The 20,862-nt window shown below is 38.1% G+C and overlaps 1 protein-coding gene across 1 annotated transcript in view; it reads left to right on the forward strand.

Moving 5' to 3' along the window:
• The window catches only part of STRN3 (striatin 3), a 102,395-nt gene that overhangs the window by 79,592 nt on the left and 1,941 nt on the right, over positions 1-20,862 (forward strand). The window contains exons 8-14 of the mRNA XM_079769401.1: positions 516-649; positions 1,889-2,064; positions 2,256-2,303; positions 2,550-2,671; positions 6,992-7,159; positions 9,370-9,510; positions 15,380-15,487. Of these exons, the coding sequence (XP_079625527.1) occupies positions 516-649; positions 1,889-2,064; positions 2,256-2,303; positions 2,550-2,671; positions 6,992-7,159; positions 9,370-9,510; positions 15,380-15,487 (897 nt within the window). The remainder of the gene's footprint in view (positions 1-515; positions 650-1,888; positions 2,065-2,255; positions 2,304-2,549; positions 2,672-6,991; positions 7,160-9,369; positions 9,511-15,379; positions 15,488-20,862) is intronic.

The raw sequence follows: 20,862 nt of genomic DNA on the forward strand, positions 1-20,862 counted from the left end.
TGGTGCTAGAACTGCCTTCTTTTTAGACCATTGCTGTTATTGGAGGAATTTAAGCAATTTAAGACTTCATTTCAGAAAATTGATACATGGTATTATAGATGGAGATAATGCTTATATTGATTTTTATCAGGAACTAGAATACCTAGCACTTCTAAGCAAACAGGATGCAAAGCGAAAGGACTTCCCAACAATTTACAACATTTAAAAATACTATAGTTATAATTGTACTGAAGTGATAAAGTGATTTAAATAGAGCTTTTGTGCCCCACCTCCAAACCCTGGAATAATATATCTAATATACATTTATTTGCTTTGTGGAAGATTATGTTGCAGTTCCTAAATAAACATTTATTTTTATTTAGTAATAGGATTTTTTGAGTGGAAGAAATGAGGGAAGTGGGAAGATAAAATTTATATTACTGTATTGTAACTGTTAAGTGCTTACATTTCCCCCACAATATTGTCTTGTACTGTATGATTTTTCAGCATTTAAGAAGCGGTTTTGTTCTTTATAGCTGAACCAATAACGTTTCCATCTGGAGGAGGCAAGTCATTTATTATGGGTTCTGATGATGTTTTGTTAAGTGTACTGGGCCTTGGAGACCTTGCAGACTTGACGGTAACAAATGATGCAGACTATAGTTATGATGTAAGTGCAGTTTTATTTTTAATTTTTTAATGATTTACTAGAAGGCTCCTTATTTTTGGAAACACTTATAAAATAGATTTAATATCAAGGTGCATGGAAAAGATAAGTTTGTCAATATGTTGAGTTGAAGTGACATGTAGTTGTGTGTTTTTTTAATAACTAGTTTCTTTGTGGTGTTTAAATTTTTCTTAGGTATTGTGGTGGATTAGTTAGGAGTTTGGGATGATTGATTATCTTAAAATACTGATCAATAAATATCTTGAGTAGTCAACTCTCAATTATTTATTCAAATTAAGTCATATTTCAGTGTTAAGGAGAAAAATAGCCTGATCACTTCAGGAGACTTCTTTAAAAGCATGTTTTATTTTGGAACTTTTATTTTTTTAAGGATAATGTTCAAGTTAGCTTGTTGCCATTTCCTGATTTTCAGTCCTTCATTTGAGGGATGGGGGGAGGATGGAGGGGAAATGGGAAGGACAGTGTTAGAGGTGAAACTAGTCTGGGATTAAATTTTTTATAGACAGTAAACATTCAATTGAGAGTTAACTAAACTTGTTTAACTTTATATTTAATGAATTTGCAGTTTTCAGCAAATACTTTGTTTTTTGATGAATTCGTTTTTTCTCTGTTTTATAAAGTACATAGGGTACTAAATTCTAGTAAGCATGACCTAGTTTGGGAGAGATTTTATAGCCTATCTTTACAGATGGAGAAATGACGATAAAAACAATTAACCTCATGTCAATATCAACAGTAATGATGAAAATATTCTTAGTGTCTTTAGTTCAAACTTTTGGGAAGTACCTTAACTTGCTGCCTTTAAAAACGTCACATTGCTAATTTTCTGAATGACAACTGTACTATTAATATTGTACTCTTGGATTTTTGGTAATAATTTACTTAATTTTTATTGTTTTCATATAAGGTATTGCAGCATGGTAGTTTTTTGTTCTTCTCATCTGACATTTCCTAGGACCTTTGAGTTTAGCCTAATGATTAGGTAAAACAGATTGAGGGACTCCATTTGATGTAGGTATTTGAAAGCTAATGGAATTATTCTTAGTTCTTATTAAATGATAAAGATTTATTATAAAGCTTTTAAGGTACATTAAATTTCTACTGGATAGTTTAGCAAAGCAATTTAACATATATATTTTAAACACACCAAAACAAATAAAAATTCCACATGTCTATCAATTTACTACTTTTACCACTTAATATTGTGCTTTTGCTTTTTAGTTGCCTGCCAATAAAGATGCCTTTCGAAAGACATGGAACCCCAAGTATACACTACGTAGCCATTTTGATGGAGTCCGGGCATTAGCTTTTCACCCTGTAGAACCTGTGCTAGTTACCGCTTCTGAGGATCATACTCTAAAACTTTGGAACTTGCAAAAAACAGTTCCTGCCAAAAAGTAAGTATTTTAATGGTAGCCTATGTTTTTTTTCCTTCCAGATTTGCCAAAAATTAGAAGTTACTATTTTTTATGGTCCCATATCATACATGCACTCAGTTTGATCTTACCTAATGACTCTTGAATATCAACCAATGGTTTACGATTATTTAATTGTCTTCTCTCCCCCCCTGTCCCCCACCCCCTTTTAGGAGTGCCTCTTTAGATGTAGAGCCTATCTACACATTCAGGGCCCACATGTAAGTTTTATTTTATCCATAAATCTTATAAAATTGTAGTAATGTTTGTTTTATATTAGAAAAGACAATACTTGAATAATATTTTATTAATAATTGTATTAGAAGAATATAATCATTACTATTCAAGTGTACATGTTTACCTTATACAGTTTTAAGATGCCACACAAATTCAGAGGTTGGGGACTGCATGTATGAGTTTCTTTTCTAAACTTTATAAGTAACTTTTTTCTTTTTTTCCTATAATAGTGGCCCTGTTCTATCTTTAGCGATTAGTTCTAATGGAGAGCAGTGTTTTAGTGGTGGTATCGATGCAACCATCCAGTGGTGGAATATGCCTAGCCCTAATGTCGATCCATATGACACATATGGTAAGTAAAATGTTCAAAACGTATATTTTTAAGTGAATGGAGCTGGCAAAAGTAAATACGTCAGCTAGAAGCTTGTTGAAACATGTATTAGTTTCCTTGTTTATTATTCTATTTCTATTAATTTGCTTTATTAAAGAGAAACATTAGGAAATATGCCATGAATATTTAGGCCTGTGAATTGGTACTTTATCTATGGTGTCCAAAATATATATATTATTAATTAAAACATTAGTTAATTTCAGTACTAGTTACAAAAAGAAGAGAATAAAATTTAACATAAGGAACAATCTTTTAAAATTGAAAAAGCTGTGTAGTTCAAAAATATTTAGCAGAAGACTGTAGAAACAAATAGGGACAGTAAGGGGATGAATCACTACAACTTTTTAGAGGTCAAAAAATTCCTTAATTTAAAAAAAATTTACAGTGCCCAGCCGGTATGGCTCAGTGGTTGAGTGTTGACTTATGAACCAGGAGGTCACAGTTTGATTCCCCATCAGGGCACATCCTCTGGATGCAGGCTCAATCCCCAGTGCAGGGACGGGACAGGGGGCATGCAGGAGGCAGCCAATCAATGATTCTCTCTCATCGTTGATGTTTCTGTCTCTCTCCCTCTCTCTTCCTCTCTGAAATCAATAAAAATATATTTTTTAAAAAAATACACAGACAAATACCACTTTTAGAATCTGTCCTACAGAAATACTTATACCTGTATTCAATATATTTAATGGTGACCGGGCCAGCAGGATAGGGCAGTTGGGGGCAACCAGGCCTGCAGGGGAGGACAGTTAGGAGTGACCAGGCTGGCAGGGGAGTGGTTAAGGGGTGATCAGGCTGGCAGGCAGAAGCGGTTAGGGGCAATCAGGCAGGCAGGCAGGCGAGCGGTTAGAAGCCAGCATTCCTGGATTGTGAGAGGGATCCCGGTGGGATCGGGCCTAAACGGGCAGTTGGACATCCCTCGAGGGGTCCCAGATTGGAGAGGGTGTAGCCTGGGCTGAGGGACACCGCCCCCTACCCCACCCCACCCCCGTGCACGAATTTTGTGTACTAGGCCTCTAGTCTATTGATAAAACGATTGAGTGGGTGAAGTAATGAATGAGTGACTCTTGATTTTGTTGTTTATTTTTTAACAGCTTTATTGAGATATAATTCACATTTAATAAAATTTACCCTCTTGAAGTATACAGTTCAGTAATTTTTACTATATTCACAGGGTTATGCAACCATTATCACTGTCTAATTCAGAACATTTTCATCACCACTTTTGATCTGAGCTTAATTTTGTTAGGTCTCTGTTACCCACGTTGAATATGGGATGTAGCATTTGTTGAAATGGGGGCAGAAAAGGTGTGTGAATTCGGATTTTAGGCATGTTAAGAGATGGCAATACTAAATCGGTAATATTACTATGCAGATGTGAGAATGGTTGCTATAACACAGGGAGAGTGTGTTGTGTAGGGTAAGAGAAGGAACTCTTGACGTTGGGAGAGAGGCTAGAGCAAGAGAGCCAACAAAGGAAACTGAGTAATGGCTGGCCTTTGAGGTTGTAGGAAGTACAGCAGAGTATATGGAATTATGGAAACTTACCAAAAGAAGAAGCCATTTTGAAAAGAAGGAAACAGTTTGCACTTTCAAATGTTGCTGAGAGGTCTGATAAAATGAGGATAGAAAGGTTTCTTTTTATTAGGTGTACCAGTTAATAATGCAGATTTTATAATCAAAATAAACACGATAATTTCAAGAGAAACATTAAAAGTGCTTTATTCAAAGTAATGTCCATCGCTAGCTACACATTTACATTTCCCCATCTTTAGGTAATGTGTGGATACCGTCCCAATAGAACTTTACTTGTTTTGAGGCAAACCATTCAGAGACCCAATTTTCCATTTCTTCGTATGTTTTGAAGTGCTGCTCAGAAAGTGTGTGTGCCATTGATCTGAACAAGTGGTGATCTGAAGGAGCAAAGTCTGGTGAATACAGCGGGTGGGTTAATACTTCCCAGGCAAGATCTTTTAACGTGTCTTTAACTGGTTTTGAAGTGTGTGATGGTGCGTCATCATGAAGCAAAATTACTTTGCCGTGTCTTCTGGCACATTCTGGTTGTTTCACAATCAAAGCGTGGTTCAAATTGATTATTTGTTGTCGGCAACAATCAGTATTAATGGTTTCACCTGGTTTTAGAAGCTCATAATACACCACACCTTCCTGATCCCACCAAACACAGAACATTGTCTTCTTTCCAAAGCGATTTGGTCTTGCAGTTGAAGTTGATGGTTGACCTGGATCAACCCATGATTTTGTGCATTTGAGATTCTCAAAATAAATCCACTTTTCATCACCAGTCACAATTCAATGTAAAAAAGACTTTCGTGCCATTGAAGCAACATTTTACTGATGACTTTTCGATTTTCCATTTGTCTTTCGTTCAGTTGATGTGGCACCCATTTTCCTTCCTTTAAAATCTTTCCCATTGCTTGTAAGTGATCGGAAATTGTTTGCTGAGCAACGTTTAATCTTTCTGCAAGTTGTTTTTGAGTTTGACATGCATCTTTATCCAATAATGCTTGTAATTGTTGGTCTTCAAACTTTTTCAGTTAACCTGGATGTTCTTTGTCTTTCACATCAAAATCGTCATTTTTAAAGCGTTTAAACCAGCGTTCCCAAGTATCTTGAGATGGAGCCTGTTTACCATAAGCTCCCCGAAGATACAATAACTTTTTCTTCAAAATAAAGTAATGAATTAAAACTTCCCGCAAATGCTCTTTGTTTTTTGGCACAAAATTCAACATTTTGAAGCGTAAAAGTATCTATGATGTTAACACCTTCAGCAAATTTGATATATGAAGTTTTGAAGCTTGTCAATACAACAAAATATCAAATACATATCAAATCCCATATATATCAACATATGTGTAACTCCATCTATGAAAAAAAATCCACATTATTAACTGGTACACCTAGTATAAGTGACAAATAGGGCACCCTTGTCTTGGCCAGACTGAGAGATGGATGCTAAAAGGTTAAGGGACCTTTCAAAGCATACTCTATGAATGAAAAGCAATGTGATGAGAACAACAAAGAAAGAAAGAATTTATCAAAGAAATAAAGTTAGTAAATTTGGTAAAAGAGAGTTCATCATTGGTTATTTTAACAAGGGTTGTTTTGTTGTGCTGATGGTATCAAACCATATTTCAGTCATTTGGAGAGTAAATGGGAGGTAAAAACATTTACTCTATGCTTTTCTACTCTTTGGTGTAAGGGCAGCGTAAAGTTAATGAAGGTCTTTTTGTTTAGGTTGAGAGACGCTAAAGCATAGTTTTGGGCTTGTGGATCCCAAGGATTAGGAGAATTTTGTAGCAGGGAAAATGTTAAATATGAAAGCAATTTAGTGAGTTGAGTGGAATCCGGAATAAATCTGGTATAATTAGTCTTTGGTAGGAAGGAGAACAATTCCTTACATATAACTGCACAGAGAAGATGGTTTTAGACACTAGCATATTTATAGATTGAGAGACAGGAGGATGGGAAGGGCTTCTCATTTCAATGCTGTATTTTCTCAGTGAAGTATGAGAGATAATTATTCATGAGGATGGAAGGTTGGGAACTGTTGAGAATTGTGGAAGTGATAAGAGACACCTGTGTAAAGTGGGGGTTTACTAGAGAAACAGGGTTGTAAGACAAATGAGGCACAATGTTATTAGCCATTAGGTCCAACAAGTAGTGAATGAATAAAATGTAGTGTGTCCATACAATGGAATATTACTCGACAATTAAAAGAAATGAAATACTAATATATGCTATAACATGGATGAACCTTGGAAACAGTATGCTAAATGAAAGAAGCCAGTTACAAAAGGTCACTTGTATGAAATGTCCAGAATAGGCAAACTTGTAGTAACAAAGTAGATTAGTGGTTTTTTTAGAGTTGCGGAAAAGCAGGGAAGAAGAATTGGGTGGAAATAGCTAACGAGTAGTGAAATTGTCTTAAAATTGGTGTGGTGATGATTGCAGAACTCTGTAAACATACTAAAAAACACTGAATTGTACACTTTAAATTGGTGAGTTGTATGGAATGGGAGTAATATCTCAACAAAGCTGTTTTTTAAAACGTATATGTTCCTTACAGAAAATGCAAGAATGTATTGGGGGAGGTGGAGGGAAATAACCAATAACTTCACAGCTTAGAAGACATGGTCATTGTATACATTTTGGTTTATCTTCTTATAGCTGGTATGTGTAGTCTTTTACTTAATTATGTGGTAAGTTATCTTTATATACTTAAACTTATTTTTGCTCATTTTTGTTTGTTTGTTTTCTTCCCAGAGCCAAATGTTCTAGCTGGCACTTTAGTGGCTCATACAGATGCTGTCTGGGGTCTTGCTTATAGTGGCATAAAAAATCAATTACTGTCTTGTTCAGCAGATGGCACTATTAGGTTATGGAAGCCACAAGAAAAATTGCCATGTATTTGCACTTACAATGGAAACAAGGGTATGTAAATGTTGTCTCTATGAAAAAAGCTAACTTTTTTTTTTTAATTTGGAAGATAGAAAGGATAATTGATTTACTATTTCTTTGTTGCTCCAAGAAATTGAAAGAATTTAAAGCTTGTGGTAATCTTTTTCCTTTGTTATTTTTTATAAATGGGAAGCTTTGCAAATGTATCCTATAGTTCAGTGGGGTTTTTTACCCTTTTCAGAACATGTTCTATTTAAAAAGCAAAACTATTTCTATGTAATAGTGTAGTAGACAAATGAGGCTAGTAATAGGGACAACATAAGGCTCTCTGCCTGCTCCAGGTGGCTTCCCACAGAAATCGAATGATCACAGTGTTAAGCATACCTGCAAACCATGTATGAGCACACTGGTTAAGAAATATAGCTGTAATAATTGAAATAGCACCCTTAACTGGGAGGTACAAACTAAGTGACATGCATAATTTCAAATCTTTTCCTGTCAAAGAAGGCTTTAACCAGTTTACCTGTGACATTTGTTTACATACATACACTGTGCTTGTATTGGTCTTATTTTCTAAGTCATTTTTTAAAGTTAGTTTTAAACATCAGACTTTTTTTTTATCCTCACCCAAGGATATGTTTAGAGAGAGAAACACCAATCGATTGCTTCCCCTATGCATCCCAACTGGGGATCAAACCTGCAATGTATGCATGTGCCCTGACCAGGAATCGAGCCCTCAGCCTTTTGGTGCATGGGTTGATGATGCTCCAACCAAATGAGCCACCTGGCCAGGGACAAACTTTTATTTTTATTAAAAAGTATGTTTAGTTTTAGCCCTAGCCAGCTTGGCTCAGTGGATAGAGCGTCAGTCTTCGGACTGAAGGGTCCCAGGTTCGATTCCGGCCAAGGGCACATGCCTGGGTTGTGGGCTCGATCCCCAGTGGGGGGCGTGCAGGAGGCAGCCAATCAATGATTCTCTCTCATCATTGATGTTTCTATCTCTCCTTCTCCCTTCCTCTCTGAAATCAATAAAGAAATATATATTTAAAAAAAAAAGTATGTTTAGTTTTAAAACATTTTATTTTTATTATGTTTGTTTGTTTGCTTGTTAATCCCCTCCCGAGGATATTTTTCCATTGATTTTTTTTAGAGAGAGTGGAAAAGAGAGGGAGAGACAGAGAGAAACATCAATGTGAGAGAGACATTGATTGGTTGCCTCCTGCACACTCCCGACCAGGGAACCTGCAACTTAGGTATGTGCCCTTGACCGGAATTGAACCCAGGACTCTTCATTCCACAGGCAAATCCTTTATCCCCTGAGCCAAATCGGCTAGGGCTTAAAACATTTTAGATGACTAGTGTATGCCTAATTTTGTTAGGTCTCTGTTACCCAAGTTTTTGAGGTAAAAATTCATTTAGATATTTGTTTCTAGCTTCATCTAGGTAATTAATTGCTTAATTCCAGATTTCATCTTGTTGTGCATTGATCTGGCCAGTGAATTTATTACGTTAAAGAGAGAAATTGCTGCTCAGATCACTGTAGGGGATAGCACTGCATGAGTGGATTCCAGAGTACATACTTTATTTTTACAGATCTGAAAACATCACAGGTGAACAGTCTCTGAAGACAGTGATGTGAGAATGCTAATTTATCATTTTACAATAAGATATATAATTGCAAGTGGGCCAAAAGACTCAACAGGATTTTTTTTTTCTCTTTTAAAAGAAAATGCATAGAAAGTAACTTGCACATATCTACTCTCACTTTAAGAGCCCTCTAGCTATATTTTTCTTATAATGTTAAATAGAATGTTATACAAACATTTTAAGTAACTGAGGGAAAGCTTTGGCTGGTGTGACTCAGTTGGTTAGAGTGTCTTCCAGTGCACTGGAAGGTTGTGGGTTTGATTCCCAGTCAGGGCACATACCTAGTTTTCGGGTCCCCAGTCGGGGATCGAGCAGGAGGCAACCAATCAATGTAGCTCTCCTATTACTATTTCTCTCCCCCTCTCTCCCTTTCTCTTTCTCTCTCCCCGCTCCCTCTCTCTCTCTAAAATCAATCATCCAGTCAATAATATAAAAAATAAAATAATTGAGGAAAACTTACTTACTATATAGCTCACCATCCTAACACAATTTCTTTTTTATTATTAATTCAAGAATATTTGAATTTCTTTTTTAATCAGAAGAGCAGATATTTCTAAATTATGTGTTTACACTGTATCTCTTTGGGCTCCTTTCAGAGCATGGAATACCTACATCGGTTGACTTTATAGGCTGTGATCCAGCTCATATGGTGACCTCTTTCAACACTGGTAGTACTGTAATTTATGACTTAGAAACATCACAGTCATTGGTGATGCTTTCATCACAGATAGATTCTGGTAAGTTTTCATGGGTTCCTTTGAAACTTTAAAAAAGGATTACTACACAATAGAGGGTGGTTTTTAATTTTCACATTTTGACTTTAAATTTAGGATGAAAAAAATAGTTTCATTGTGTTATAGTTTTACTTATTTACATTATTTCTATTTCTTGAAATTATGCTTAAAATTAAGCTGGGTGGGTATATGAGGACAGAAGAGGGAGTAAAGCAATGTAAAGATGAAAGCAAATGAATTAACTTTAAATTTTTAATGGAAATACATATGGAAGGAGAGAAAATAATATAATGAGCCTGATGGACTCATCATGCAGCCCCAATCATTATGTGTAAATGGTCAATGTTACAAGTATAGAATATGATGTGTACTTTACAATTTATTTAAATAGGAATCCAAATAATACTCTGCATTGTGATTGGCTGATAAGTCTTTTTTTTTTTAATTTCTTTATTGATTAAGGTGTCACATATTTGTCCTCATCCCCCCATTCCCATCCCACACCCCTCCCCATGGATGCCCCAACCCCCTGTTGAACTTAACCATTGGTTAGGCTCATATGCATGCACACAAGACCTTTGGTTGATCTCTCCCCCCTCCCCCACCCTCCCCTATCCTCCCTCTGAGGCCCGATAGTCCGATCGATGCCTCCTTGTTTCTGGTTCTGTTCTTGTTCATCAGTCTATGTTGTTCATCATTTCCCCTAGATGAGCAAAATCATGTGTCACTAGAGATATACTTATAAGAATTGAATGTGCGACGAGCAATAATAGTTATGCTGACAGGCAAATGAATCAGTCTGTAGTGAGTTTCTTTCTGGACCAACAGTTCTTTTGAGACCCAATATCAATGTCCACCAGTTCCTTATGAGTACATGTCGGCACTGACCCCTCAGCTCTGGATGGTGGACAAATGGTGGTAATGCAGGTCCGACTCCCTCTGGTTTGGTCTCGGCCGGACCCAGGGGCACGGCTTCACCCGGATCCAGGAGCCCATGGCCTCACCCGGACCCGGGACCCAGCCTCACCCGGATCCAGGGGCACACGGCCTCGCCCAGACCCAGGATTCAGCTTCACCCGGACCAGGGGCGCATGGCCTCACCTGGACCCAGGGGCGCATGGCCTCACCCGGACCCAGGGGCGCGTGGCCTCTCCCGGGCCCGGGATCCAGCCTTACCCGGATCCAGGGGCACACGGCCTCGCCCGGACCCGGGATCTAGCTTCCCCCGGACCCAGGGGCACTTGGCCTCACCCGGACCCAGGGGCGCGTGGCCTCTCCCAGACCCAGGGTCGCGTGGCCTCACCCGGATCCAGGGGCCCATGGCCTCACCCGGATCCAGGGGCCCACGGCCTCACCCGGACCCGGGGCCAGGCTCACCCGGATCCAGGGGCCCACGGCCTCACCCGGACCCGGGACCCAGCCTCACCCGGACCCAGGGGCGCGTGGCCTCTCCCGGGCCTGGGACCCAGCCTCACCCGGATCCAGGGGCACACGGCCTCGCCCGGACCCGGGATCTAGCTTCCCCCGGACCCAGGGGCACGTGGCCTCACCCGGACCCAGGGGCGCGTGGCCTCTCCCAGACCCAGGGGCGCGTGGCCTCTCCCAGACCCAGGGTTGCGTGGCCTCACCCGGATCCAGGGGCCCACGGCCTCACCCGGACCCGGGGCCAGGCTCACCCGGATCCAGGGGCACACGGCCTCACCCGGACCCGGGACCCAGCCTCACCCGGATCCAGGGGCACATGGCCTCACCTGGATCCAGGGGCACACGGCCTCGCCCAGACCCAGGATTCAGCTTTACCTGGACCCAGGGGCGCATGGCCTCACCCGGACCCAGGGGCGCGTGGCCTCTCCCGGGCCTGGGACCCAGCCTCACCCGGATCCAGGGGCACATGGCCTCGCCCGGACCCGGGATCTAGCTTCCCCCGGACCCAGGGGCACGTGGCCTCTCCCAGACCCAGGGTCGTGGCTGATAAGTCTTTCAGGTCTCTCTTCATCTGTAGGTTCCCCCTCCATCTTTTATTTGGTTTATATTTTTTATGTTTATTTTATTTTAATTACATTTTATAGTTAATATTATTTTGTGTTAGTTTCAGGTGTACAATATAGTGGTTAGACAATCATGTACAAAGTGGTCCCCCTGATACAAGTACCACCTGGCACTATACACAGTTATTATAATTTTTTTTTTTCTTTATTGATTAGGTATTACATATGTATCCTTACTCCCCCATTGTCCCCTTACACCCCCCCCCCACACACACACACACACATGCCCTCACACCCCTGGTGTCTGTGTCCATTGGTTAGGCTTATATGCATGCATACAAGTCCTTTGGTTGATCTCTCCCCCTTACTCCTCCCCTTCCCTACCTTCCCTCTGAGGTTTGACTGTCTGATCGATGCTTCTCTGTCTCTGGATCTGTTTCTGTTCATCAGTTTATGTTCATTGTATTCCACAAATGAGTGAGATCATGTGATATTTATCTTTCTCTGACTGGCTTATTTCACTTAGTGTAATGCTCTCCAGTTCCATCCATGTGTTGCAAATGGTAAGAATTCCTTCTTTTTTACCGCAGCATAGTATTCCATTGTGTAGATGTTCCACAGTTTTTTAATTCACTCATCTGCTGATGGGCACTTAGGCTGTTTCCAAATCTTAGCTATGATGAATTGTGCTGCTATGAACATAGGGGTGCATATATCCTTTCTGATTGGTGTTTCTAGTTTCTTGGGATAGATTCCTAGAAGTGGGATTACTGGGTCAAATGGAAGTTCCATTTTTAGTTTTTTGAGGAAACTCCACAAACTGTTCTCCACAGTGGCTGCACCAGTCTGCATTCCCACCAGCAGTGAAGGAGGGTTCCTTTTTCTCCACATCCTCTCCAGCACTTGTCGTTTGTTGATTTATTGATGATAGCCATTCTGACAGGTGTGAGATGATACCGCATTGTCGTTTTGATTTGCATCTCTCGGATGATTAGTGACTTTGAGCATGTTTTCATATGTCTCTTGGCCTCCCTTATGTCCTCTTTCAAAAAGTGTCTATTTAGGTCCGCTGCCCCTTTTTTGATTGGATTGTTTATCTTCCTTTTGTTAAGTTGTATGAGTTCCCTGTAAATGTTAGAGATTCAACCCTTATCAGTGATAACATTGGCAAATATATTCTCCCATGCAGTGGGCTTTCTTGTTTTGTTGATGGTTTCTTTTGCTGTACAGAAGCTTTTTATTTTGATGTAGTCCCATTTTCTCTTTAGTTTCCATTGCCCTAGGAGCTGTATCAGTGAAGATATTGCTTCAGCCTATGTCCGAGATTTTGCTGCCTGTGGATTTATCTAATATTTTTATTGTTTCCTGTCTTACGTTTAAGTCCTTTATCCACTTTGAGTTTATTTTTGTGTAAGTTGGTGGTCCAGTTTTGTTTTTTTGTATGTATCCAATTTTCCCAATACCATTTATTGAAAATATAACATTATTAACTATATTTTCTATACTGTAATTCCTTGCATTTTTTACTTGAAGAAGTTGGGTAGTTTGCCTGTAAAGTTTTCCACAGTCTGGATTTTGCTTGGGATATCATTTAACAAGCTCCTCTGTTCATTTTATTTCCTATAAATTGGTTTTAGTTCTAGAGGCTTATTCAAATTTGTTTTATTTGTGTTCATTTAAAAGTTTTTAATGTTTAAGCAAGACTACTTCATAAATTGTGAACTTTTATCAGAAGTAAATATTGTCTGGTTGTTTATCTTTTTATGTTTCAGTCTTGATGATAATTACCTGGATCTGTCAGTTCATTAACTGTTTAAAAATGATTTTCTAATTCTGTCATTACTTCTCCACTTATTAACTAAAATACTTCTGTAAAGAGGAATACCCCTCATCAATAAATTGGGTACTTTGGAGTTAGATTACAAAGGAAAGGCAAAATAAATTCTTGATTTCCCCCCCTCCTTTATTTATCAGCTTACATAATAGTAATAATGAGGTGTTCCCTAGCATCCTCCATAGGTGACCAGAGAGTCTATTGGGTGTTGTTTGTTTGTTTGTTTGTTTTATTATCATTACTAGAGGTCCTATGCATGAAATTCATGCAGGGGGCTCAGCTCTCGCAGCCCCAGCCAGCCCTCACAGCTCTGGCTTCATCTGGAAGGTCATCTGGACGGTCGTTCTGCTGTTTTATAATTAGCATATTAGCTCTTTATTATATAGGATAATCTCACTTAGATGTAAATGTATTTGATGTATTTGAATCATTGCCGGTATTTCTTTATTGCTATTCAGATGGTTTAATCTTTGGCCAGTGGAATTTATTCATGTTAGCTGCTGAGTCCTTTTGACATGACTCTGGGAGTCGTTGATAGTTTTACTTTCTGATATGAGAAGATATTCTAGGTTCATCTTGTTGATTTGTGCCCCAGATCTGAAATTGGCCATTTCTCTAAGGAGCCATGGTTTCTCTAAGTGATAAAAGGCATTTAGAGACTACAGCAGTGATGGGCAACCTTTTGAGCTTGGAGTGTCAAACTTCGCCAAAAAACTGAGCATAACTCGGGTAGTGTGTCACTTTGAGGAAAAAACATTATTTTGCAACTGTTTGATCCTCAGGAGCAGCAAATGTTTCATCCTTGGCATGTGGCCGCCTCAGCAGCTGCGTGTCATCAGAAATGGCTACGTGTGTCAGTGCTGACACGCGTGTCATAGGTTCGCCATCACTGGACTACAGTCTAGGCTCTTGGGTTGGTCCTCATGGATTTCATGGCTCTTGAATTGGTCATTGGTTTAGGCATTTTTAGTGGTCAGAGCTACAAATACATTTTTTTTTAAAGAAAAAATGTTGATAAATTCATATTTGAAATTCAGATTTATCTCATTGATTTTTATGTCTCTATTTCATTTTAACCGTACCAAATCTCTTTGTGTTCAGCAAAATCATCATCATCTCTCATTTTATTTATTTCATAGTACACATAGTCATCTCAGAATAATAATACCAAAACCACTGCCAATAGTTTGATTACTGAAACTAGGGATGGGTAATCTATTACTGTGCTTTCAAGTCACTTGAAATAGTTCATTTATTTGTGCTTATACCACCAATTGGATATATGGTAAAGTTCATTCATTTAATTTTACTTTCGATTTTTCATGATTGCTTTTTAAAAAATCAAGCTCTTTAAATGTTAACCGTGTAAAACATTAAAATACTCAAAGAAGTGTCTTTTCAACCTTAGTTTCTTCCCTCTCCCATAGGTAATTACACACACACATACATATATGGGTTTTTTTGTATAATGTGTTTAAGTTTAGTTAAGAGTTCTTATATACATGTGGAATTGATTTACTTAAAGTCTAACAATGTTGATGATATTTTCCCACTTGTTTTGATTCTTCTCTGTTCTCCCTCATTGCTAATCAAAAATTAGGAGCTTGTCAGTAAAGAAAAGATCTTATTCCTAAGAACATTCATTCTGGTTCTTTGTATTTTTGTCAGTATGGGTAGGATGGGGATTGTTTCTTACAAACACCTAATTATCACTTAATTATTATTTTATGGGCTGTTCATTAAAAGTAATGATAATTGTGTTGTTTTTTTTAAGAATTCTAAACCACCTACATTAAAATACTTATAACTTTTCTAGACTTGAGCCTAGTAGGGTCCATATTATAGGACATGATAGCTTAAACATTTATTTTTTAAGAAATTGTATCCCTCTAGAGCTCTAGTTTTATTTCTCAGATTTTTTTTATTTATTATTTATTTAGATTTTTTTGTTTTATGCCAAACCTTTTTATTTGGTAAGAATAAAAAGGTCATCATCCAGTTTCTAACTGAAGGTTTGAATTTTAATGCATTATCTTCCTTTATTTTTCAGATTTACAATCCAATAATCACATTAATAGAGTAGTAAGTCATCCCACACTTCCTGTTACAATAACTGCTCATGAAGATAGACACATCAAATTTTTTGACAATAAAACGGGTAAGTAGGTTGTCTTATTTTCTTTTCAGTCATATTAATAATTCTGTAAATTTGAAGTGATCAAAAATGCTATTCTTTTATATAAAATATATTGACTTTTCTGCTTCAAAATTGCCAAGTTAAACAATTTTAACTCAGAGTTTTGCTTTAGTTATGTAGCACATTCATAATATTATATTTTATCGTTAAGTTTATAAGTAACACCTTACCTACCTATTATGATTTTTTTCATGTCATATTAATTAAATATAAATCCTTCCATTTGAAATTATTTTCTTCATAGTCTATTGTGATTTAGTATAGCAGAAGAGGTGTCTTTCTGGGGTTTGGCATTTCAAAATATGTTCTTAAAATTATTTCTCAGTGGATAAAATGATGATTAGTAAAAATTGTTTTATTGCCATCCCTCTATTTCTTGTTGTCAGAAAACTTAACCATTTATATAGAAGTCAAATCAAATATTAATGTGGCCATAGTGTTTCTTTAAGGACCCTTGTTTCATCTGTAATTACCTGAATACCATATAAAATATTGTTAGCTTTCTTTCAGGAAAGGTCTGACAGCTAGAAAGGCTTCCTTGAGGGAAAGCTAAAACGGGGGTATTAGAGGACTTCCAAATCAAAATCTTAAATATTAATTATAACATTATTGCAGGGCAACAAATTATCAAGCAAGATAGCAAATTAAAAGACAGATTTCTCTTTGGAGGTCATATAGGACATGGTCATATTTTTAGTCTTTCATAAATCCCTTTCTTCAAGGAACACTTCATGGACAGATTCTTTTTAACTCAATAAAACAGTGAGAAGGTTAATGGATATTCACAGAACTATGTATTTCACAGGGAAGACTATTCATATTCATGTGAATGTTTTCAATTTAACACCTTATCAACAATTCTTTGAACATTCTTTGAAGCCTAAAAATCATTCTCTGCTGCAAGAACAGAGATAATTTCCTTTATTGTATTTCTAAAAAGATTTATTTTTTTATTAATTATTACAGATTTAGATTTGTAAGGGGAGGTTCAGGAATTTTAGTAGTTGTATTAAAAATAAAATCTGAGTCTCTAGAGCTGTTTTAATGGCAGAAATCAAGAAAAAGTGTTAATAAAATTTCACTTAATAAGTAAGGAGCTCACAGTCTTTCAAATTTATAAAATCTACCAATTTATTTTGTTATTTCTGTTAAATAGTTTTAGTACCTTATCTTTAGTGGGAAGAAATTGAAGCAGTGGTCTCCAAACACTGGAAAAATTCTTGTTAAATCAACCTCTCTCACTTTTACTCTCATATACAGGCACACACACACAGATACAACACTGAGTTCAATTTATTGAACTTTTGTATCTGAAACATAGAAATTAATATTATGAATGGGTTTGATAAATATTTAGACTTTAACAACAGAAACATATTTAGCATTTTGTATTCTGCAGTGCACTGGCTACTGTCATGTATAAGATGGGGTTTCTGCTTTCTGGGGACTTAACTATTATCTGGGGAAACAGGATGTGTGTATGTGTGTGCACCTGAACTCTGCTAGATAAAGGAGTCTTCATAGAGTAAGGGTTTGAGCTTTGCCTTGAAGCAATGGTAAGATTTTTTTTTAAGTGAAGAAAGTAGTAGGAAATTGCAGGTAAGGGCGTATTTTGATCAGAGGCTTGGTGGTAGAAACTTTGGCTGACACGGGAGTTTTTTACAGGCAAAGCCAAAAAGGTAATTCTGGAGGAAGAAAACAGACTCTATTGAGAACTTCTCACAGCCAAACCTAAGAATAATGAATTTTTGTTTATGCTATGCACTATGAAAGCCACTTAAAATATTTGAGCAGGGATTTACAAGATGGGTTTAAAAAGATTATTTAAGTTGTATTATATGGTAGATCCTTGACTTTAAGGAATTTAAAATTTACAATATCTATTTTTTGTTCCAGAGAGATCTTTGGGGCTCGTGATTTTTAGAAGTTTGATAGAGGCACAAATTAGAGTTGCATATACTGTACTAAGACACTTAGCTAGTGAGTATGAGAGAGAAGGTGTAGGATGTGCTAGAGAAGTTGGAGGAAGAAGGTCCTGAATAGATTGTGAACTCATGCAGCAGAATTTATTGACTATCTGCCAGAGTTCTTCTCAATGCTTAGTAAACAAAACAAAATGCCCTATCTTCTTGGAGCTTAATGGTATGTCATTTACTGTAAGTGAGACGTTGTATTTGATTTACGTGTATTAACATGTTTGCTCTTCTAATGACTCATTAGGTATATATCATACTACTAGAGGCCTGGTGCACAAAATTTGTGCACGGTGGTGTGTGTGTGTCCCTCAGCCCAGCCTGTACCCTCTCCAATCTGGGACCCCTCGAGGGATGTCCAACTGCCCATTGAGGCCCGATCCCACTGGTGGGAGATTGGGGACTGCTGGCTCCAAGCTGCTTGCCTGCCTGCCTGCCAGCCTGATCATCCCCTAACCACTTCCCTGCCAGCTTGATCACCCCCTAACACTCCCCTGCCAGCCTGATCAACGCCTAACTGCTCCCCTGCTGGTCCGATTGCCCCCAACTGCCCTCCCCTGTAGGGTGGTCCCCCCCAATTGTCCTCCCCTGCAGGCCTGGTCGCCGCCAACTGCCCTCCTTTGCTGGCCTGGTCACCCCTAACTGCCCTACCCTGCTGGCCTGATTGCCCACAACTGCCCTCCCCTGCCGGCCATCTTGTGGCGGCCATCTTGTGTCCACATAGGGGTGGCCCTCTTTGACCACATGGGGGTGGCCATCTTGTGTGTTGGAGTGATGGTCAATTTGCATATTACCTCTTTATTATATAGGATTATTATTTCCATTTTACAGTTGAAATAAAAGGTTTAAAAGAAGTTAAATAATTAGTGCAGTGCTATACAACAGAGGAAAATAGCAGGGTTGGGATTCAAATCCATGCAGTTTGCTTCTAGAGTCTACATGGTTTACATTAGTCTATTTCTTCTCCATTTCATAGTGGCCTATAATACTGATTGCCCAAGTTAAAGGGCTTAGATGCCAGGGAGGCTGTTATAAGAGCAAATAATTAATCTTGGTGGAGGAAGAGGGGTGGCAGAGGCATGGGGCCAACGTGAAATTAGTTAAATGTGAGAAATTATAAGTAAATGTTGCTGAAGGAGGGGTCAGACGCTTTGTGACTTCTGTGGTTACCTGTGGAAGCTCAGCAGCCAACTTGGTTCAGCATGGGACCTCTTTATACGTGGTTCAGCCTGAAGGGGTAGGAGGTCACTCACATTTTGGAAGTCACTATATAGAAAAGAAGAGTTGACTCTAAATTGACTAACATATCAGTAAAGGATAGTTTAATGTATAGACAGGAGAGTTGAAATTAAAGTTGGAAAATTATTGCACCTTAAAGAAATGGGGGCGATTTGCTAATTGGTTGAAAGAATCTTTGGTTTAAGACACGGTTAAATTTAGGACATAGGGGGTTATTCTCAGGAGAGAAGTCAGAACTAGATTGAGAATTAAGAGTTACCATCATAGAATTGACATTTTAAAGGAAGCTAATAGTGCTTGTTACTTAACTCCTAATGTTTTGAGATTATTGTCTTTGAGGCCAACCATTTCATATCTAGGGGTTTTTTTATGTTTATTTGTTTTGAATAGGAATATTGAGAGGAATGGATTCTAGAATTGATAGATGAATTGTTGGACTAAGCAATTAATAGTGTGTTGAATGATTTTTCTGTTTCTCAGGATATCAGAGAAGAATCTTAGATTATTCTGTTAGTATTAATGAAGAATAGACAAATGTGGTTTGAAATGATGAGAAACTGATAAGTGTTTAGTATTGCCAGAAAGTGATAATACTTTTATGTTTTCTGGAGAAACTTTTGCACACTTGATTTTGTTGCGTTTTGTGTTCAGATCAACACAGCCTCATGATCAATAATAAAAGTAAATCTATGTCATGTTCCAGTATGGAAATGTCATCAAGACTAGACACATAGCAAATGATTAGAACCAGGATTCTGGAGAGAGCCTCTGTATCTCTAGGAGCAGCCCAGGCATTCGAGTAATGAAAAGGGAGACATTTTTTAAAGTATCATTATTTGCTATTTTATTCTGTCCTTGGATAAATCAGTATATGGTGTTGATTTCCATTCATCAAAAGAATATATTGCCAGTGCAGAGGCTGAGGCCCTTGCACGTACACAGCTTTGTATTCACAACTTGCTTTTAATTTTAACTTGCTCTTGAATCCTATTTCCTTGCCAAATCTTCAGTGAAGGTATTCAGTAAATTACATTTTCCAGAATAGTGGTTTTATTACTACCTGGGGAAATTTGGAATAATTTATCATTCTATGATGTACTCCACCTCTTCCTCTTATTTCTGATATATAAAATGATTGACATTTCAAAGGATAAATGAATTTGATGATACTAAAATCATTAGGTAGGAATGTATTATCTGGTGATTTATTTATCATTAAACCTGTATGTAAAATAATCTTTACATCTCTTAATGAGAAAGATTTTTTGTTTTCATTTTAATTGCAGTTTCCATAATCTTAAGTCTTTGATGCAATCCTATATTCGTTATGTTTTCCACTGTCTATCAGATACTGTCAAATGTAACACAAATGTCTATTAAAAGTACTGGGAAAGTTGTGCATTAGAATTAAAGTTCTCTTTAATATATTATTACTAGAGGCCCAGTGCACGAAATTTGTGCACTTGGAGTGGGGGTCCCTCAGCCCAGCCTGCGCCCTCTCGCAGTCCGGGAGCCCTCAGGGGATGTCTGACTGATGGGGAGAGGCCTAAGCCAGCAGTAGAACATCCTTAGTGCTGCCACGGAGGCGGGAGAGGCTTCTGCCACTGCCACTGTGCTCGCCAGCCATGAGCCCGGCTCAGGGCTTCTGGCTGAGCGGTGCTCCCCCTGTGGGAGCGCACTGACCACCAGGGGGCAGCTCCTGCATTGAGTGTCTGCCCCCTGATGGTCAGTGCACGTCATAGCAACCAGTTGTTCTGCCGTTCAGTCGCTTTGCATATTAACCTTTTATTTTATAGGATAGGATAATTCATGAACCTTGAAAACATTATACTAAGTGACAGAAGGCAGACACAAAAAGCCACATGTTGTTATATGATTTATTTGTATGACGCATCCAGAATTGTCCAAACTATAGGGAGAAAAAGTAGATTAATGGTTACCAGGGACTTGGGGGAGAGGAATGGGGAATGGCTGTTTAATGGGTGTGGGGTTTCCCTTTGCAGTATTGAAAATGTTCTGAACTAAATAATGGTGGTTGTTGCACATCATTGGGAATGTTCTAAAAGCCACTGAATTGTATCCTCTCAAATAGTTAAAATGGTAACTCTTATGTTTAGATATATT

The sequence above is a fragment of the Cnephaeus nilssonii genome (genome assembly GCF_951640355.1).
Source record: "Cnephaeus nilssonii genome assembly, chromosome: 4".
In the NCBI taxonomy this organism is placed as follows: domain Eukaryota; kingdom Metazoa; phylum Chordata; class Mammalia; order Chiroptera; family Vespertilionidae; genus Cnephaeus; species Cnephaeus nilssonii.